At 35.9% G+C, this 3,358-nt stretch overlaps 1 protein-coding gene and 1 pseudogene across 1 annotated transcript in view; one reads left to right on the forward strand and one right to left on the reverse strand.

The window, feature by feature from the left end:
* LOC107587337 (olfactory receptor 52K1-like) overlaps positions 1–809 on the reverse strand; it is a 4,743-nt gene extending 3,934 nt beyond the window's left edge. Inside the window, exon 1 of the mRNA XM_016275083.1 lies at positions 461–809. Within this exon, the coding sequence (XP_016130569.1) occupies positions 461–809 (349 nt within the window). The remainder of the gene's footprint in view (positions 1–460) is intronic.
* Positions 1–3,358, forward strand: part of LOC107587962 (olfactory receptor 1M1-like) — a 48,977-nt pseudogene that overhangs the window by 6,619 nt on the left and 39,000 nt on the right.

A 3,358-nucleotide genomic window follows, 5' to 3' on the forward strand; every position in this document is an offset into this window, starting at 1 on the left:
TTTACTGCCAGGGAAAACAAAGGAAAAAACAGAACATAAACAGAGCTAAGACTCTGAAACAGGCTAGAACACGCAAATGGGCACTGATGCAATACGGCCACCTCTGGCTTGCATCAGTCCCGGAACAGACACTCGAAACACTCGTAACCCTCGTGACTACAAACAAACAGTAACTAGTGACATAACTCAACCAAACATTAATTATCCGCCCCGAGTGGCGTGGGGAAGGCGCCTAAATAGTCCTCATGACGGGCCACAGCTGTGTGAGAGTGAGTGTGTGCACAGGTGTGTGGAGTGCAGGTGATGGAGTCCCGGATGGGCGACAGCTGTGTGTGTGTGTGAGAGTGGGTGCCCAGGTGTGTGGTGTCAAGGTGACGGAGAAAGAGTCCGGGAGGATGGGAGATGGCGACCTCTGGTGGTGAGAGGGAGAACACCAGACGCCAGCCCCTGACAATTATTGCTAGGATAACAGAACTGACTGAACCAAAATAGTGCACAAAATACATTTGAATGAAGCAACCAGTGAATGAAATACTACTAGCTTGGAACCAGTATCTAGCAATAATCTTTGGTAAGGTAGTGGTGCTGAATAATAAGTCACTTACAACCAGGTTTAAGATGATATAATACATAGGTTTATGAAGGCATTTTTCTAGAGTAAAAAGTGCTATAAATTTTCTGTTCCCCACTAAGATACACACATAGGCAAAAAGCAGCAGAGCAGCCACTACACCATAGTATTCTGGCTGAAGCCCAGGAAAACCAACGATAAAAAAGTCCTTAACAAAGCTGATGTTTCCTGATGACATGATGATCTGATGGCTAAATGAAAAATATGAAAAATTAGAACAGTGTATAACATTTTACAATATTACATTAATATACAACATTGGATCACGCAATCATAACAAAATTTTTATCTTTTTTTTTTTTTAAACACAGTAAGGAAGAAAAATGTTCACATGATCATCTAATCAAGTTTTTGAGTGAACTGGAAAAGCATCTGATTTGATCTCTATACCAGTGAAATCATTTACTTACAATACGTCTTTTTACGCTCTCCAAAAATATGTCAAAGTCAGAGATATTTAAGGCACATTTTTTCCCTCTTAATAAGGCGGGGAATTTTGTGGTTGCTCGATGACAATGACCATATACCTCTTGCGTTTCTTATAGGCTACTAACTAGTGACCAAAGGGATGAACTTACTTACCCATTTTTCTACTACTTTTAGTATACTGAGACTGTATGTTATTTTAATGACAAAGGTGACTTTTACAAACCTTTGCGAATGTTTTATTGAAAGTATAATCAATTAAATGCAATTACATTTTACAAATTTAATTTCTGCACAATTTCTGTATAGTTTAAAAAAGATCTTGTTTGTTTTTGTTTATGAGCTTGGCAACACGCTTCATTTTAATTATACAAATGTGTCATTAAAAATGTATACAAATTGAAATAATGTTTTGTTAAATTTTGCAATTTAAAAAAATGTTTGGCTTTGGCAATTTTATATGCGCTCCGAACTATAACCAACAATAGGTAGAATAGGTAGACACCTGGTATTATGTGTATTAAAAATGGTTAGCTTTTTTTTATCTTGAGTTGCATGTGTTTGCACATTGAGTGTAATCTGTAAATCATGCTTAGAGGTAAGAAGTTAGCATTTGAAAACCAGATAATGAAAGAAACCAATTAACCTTGTGTATAATTTATGTAGAATATGTGGTAAAGTAAACCTGTACATTTACTTTAAGACAATCTGTACTTTTCGAATGATTGTGTAAAGAAAACAGAAAAAGAATTCCAGTATACTATACTCCACTGACAGTAGGCCTCATGACGGCGATTCACAGTTAACACTTATTTTAATAATCTCCCCACTGGGATTATTTGGAAGTCTCTAGGCCAATTATACCACAAATTGTTTAATCATTTAATAATTTTGCACAGTTGGGGGACGTCACACTGCCCAGGACTGTATCTCTAAGGGACATGGATTAATAACCTATAATAATTAACTTTTGCTTAGGTGACAGTAAACAAAGCAAGATTTTCTTGCATGGTCAGATGGTCATCATAGGCCATCAGTGGCATTTTGCTTTAACAGCATTACAGGCCTCAGTCTTTCTATCTGTTTTTTCCCCTCTTCCCTTTGTTGATTATTATTGAAATGAATGAAGTGTCTCTCTGGTCCTTCACTTTATAATTGCTATAGGTGATAAATCAGTGCAAGGCCGGCCCAAGCTCTGTTGGTGCCCTAGGCGAGATTTTAGGCTACATATTGTAATTTATTTGTATGTGTTAGCAAGCAAGCTAGCTAATCTAATTAGCATACCCATTTCATTTCCATTTTGTGCATACAGTGGAAAATGGCTTACTTAAACTTAAATAATTTTAATTCATGAATGCTAGATTATAGTCCTAGTCATGATCTCTTTCAAAAGACATTTAGTGCACTTTTTGGTGAATTAAAAGCAAGCAGTAATGTAACTGAAATTAAAACAACATTACATTTATTTTAAAGAAAATAAAGTAAAATTAAATAAGCAGTTAACTCAAGCAAAAATGTTCCACAGTGTCAGTGTTGCCAGTTAAGATGTTCTAAAAAGGTTATTTCAAAATACTGCATAAACATCAAGGGCAAATACACAGTGATTAACTTATGATTCTTAACATTGCTCTTTTTTCTGCTCCTCTTCTTTGTGTTGCTTCCTGCCTTGTGCCCCTGATAATTTTCTTTTTTCACTCATTTTTTTATTTTTAGAAATTATCCTTTCAGAGCACATAAATGGCAAACCTATGCATGTGCCATACATAATTAATGCGTTATGATGATGTATTATAACTACGTCATGGTGCAAAAAGTGTTTAAATTAGTCCAACATGACACATTGATGTCAATTATATTTTATTCTAACATTATTTTAAAGGGGTCATATGATGCGATTTCAATTTTTCCTTTCTCTTTGGAGTGTTACAAGCTCTTGGTGCATAAAGAAGATCTGTAAAGTTGCAAAGACTAAAGACTCAAATCCAAAGAGATATTCTTTATAAAAGTTAAGAGTCAGCCACACCTACCTAAAACGGCTCATTCTAACACGCCCCCACATATCTACCTCACTATGTGGGAAGATTTGCATAACACTGCCCAAATGTTCACGCAAAGAAAGAAGGCGTAACTTTTATTCTCACTGTAGTATTGTTGCCACTGCCGCCATGTCCTGAAGACGCTGTGTTTTTCATTGTGAAAGCGAAACTACTTTGTTTGGTCTTCTAAAAGAGGACACGACTACAAATCAGTGGTTAAGTTGTATTTTTAACACTGTTCCAGAACAGTTTAACCCAAATATTC

Source organism: Sinocyclocheilus grahami, unplaced genomic scaffold, assembly GCF_001515645.1.
Source record: "Sinocyclocheilus grahami isolate Dianchi unplaced genomic scaffold, SAMN03320097.WGS_v1.1 scaffold6.1, whole genome shotgun sequence".
NCBI classification, from domain to species: domain Eukaryota; kingdom Metazoa; phylum Chordata; class Actinopteri; order Cypriniformes; family Cyprinidae; genus Sinocyclocheilus; species Sinocyclocheilus grahami.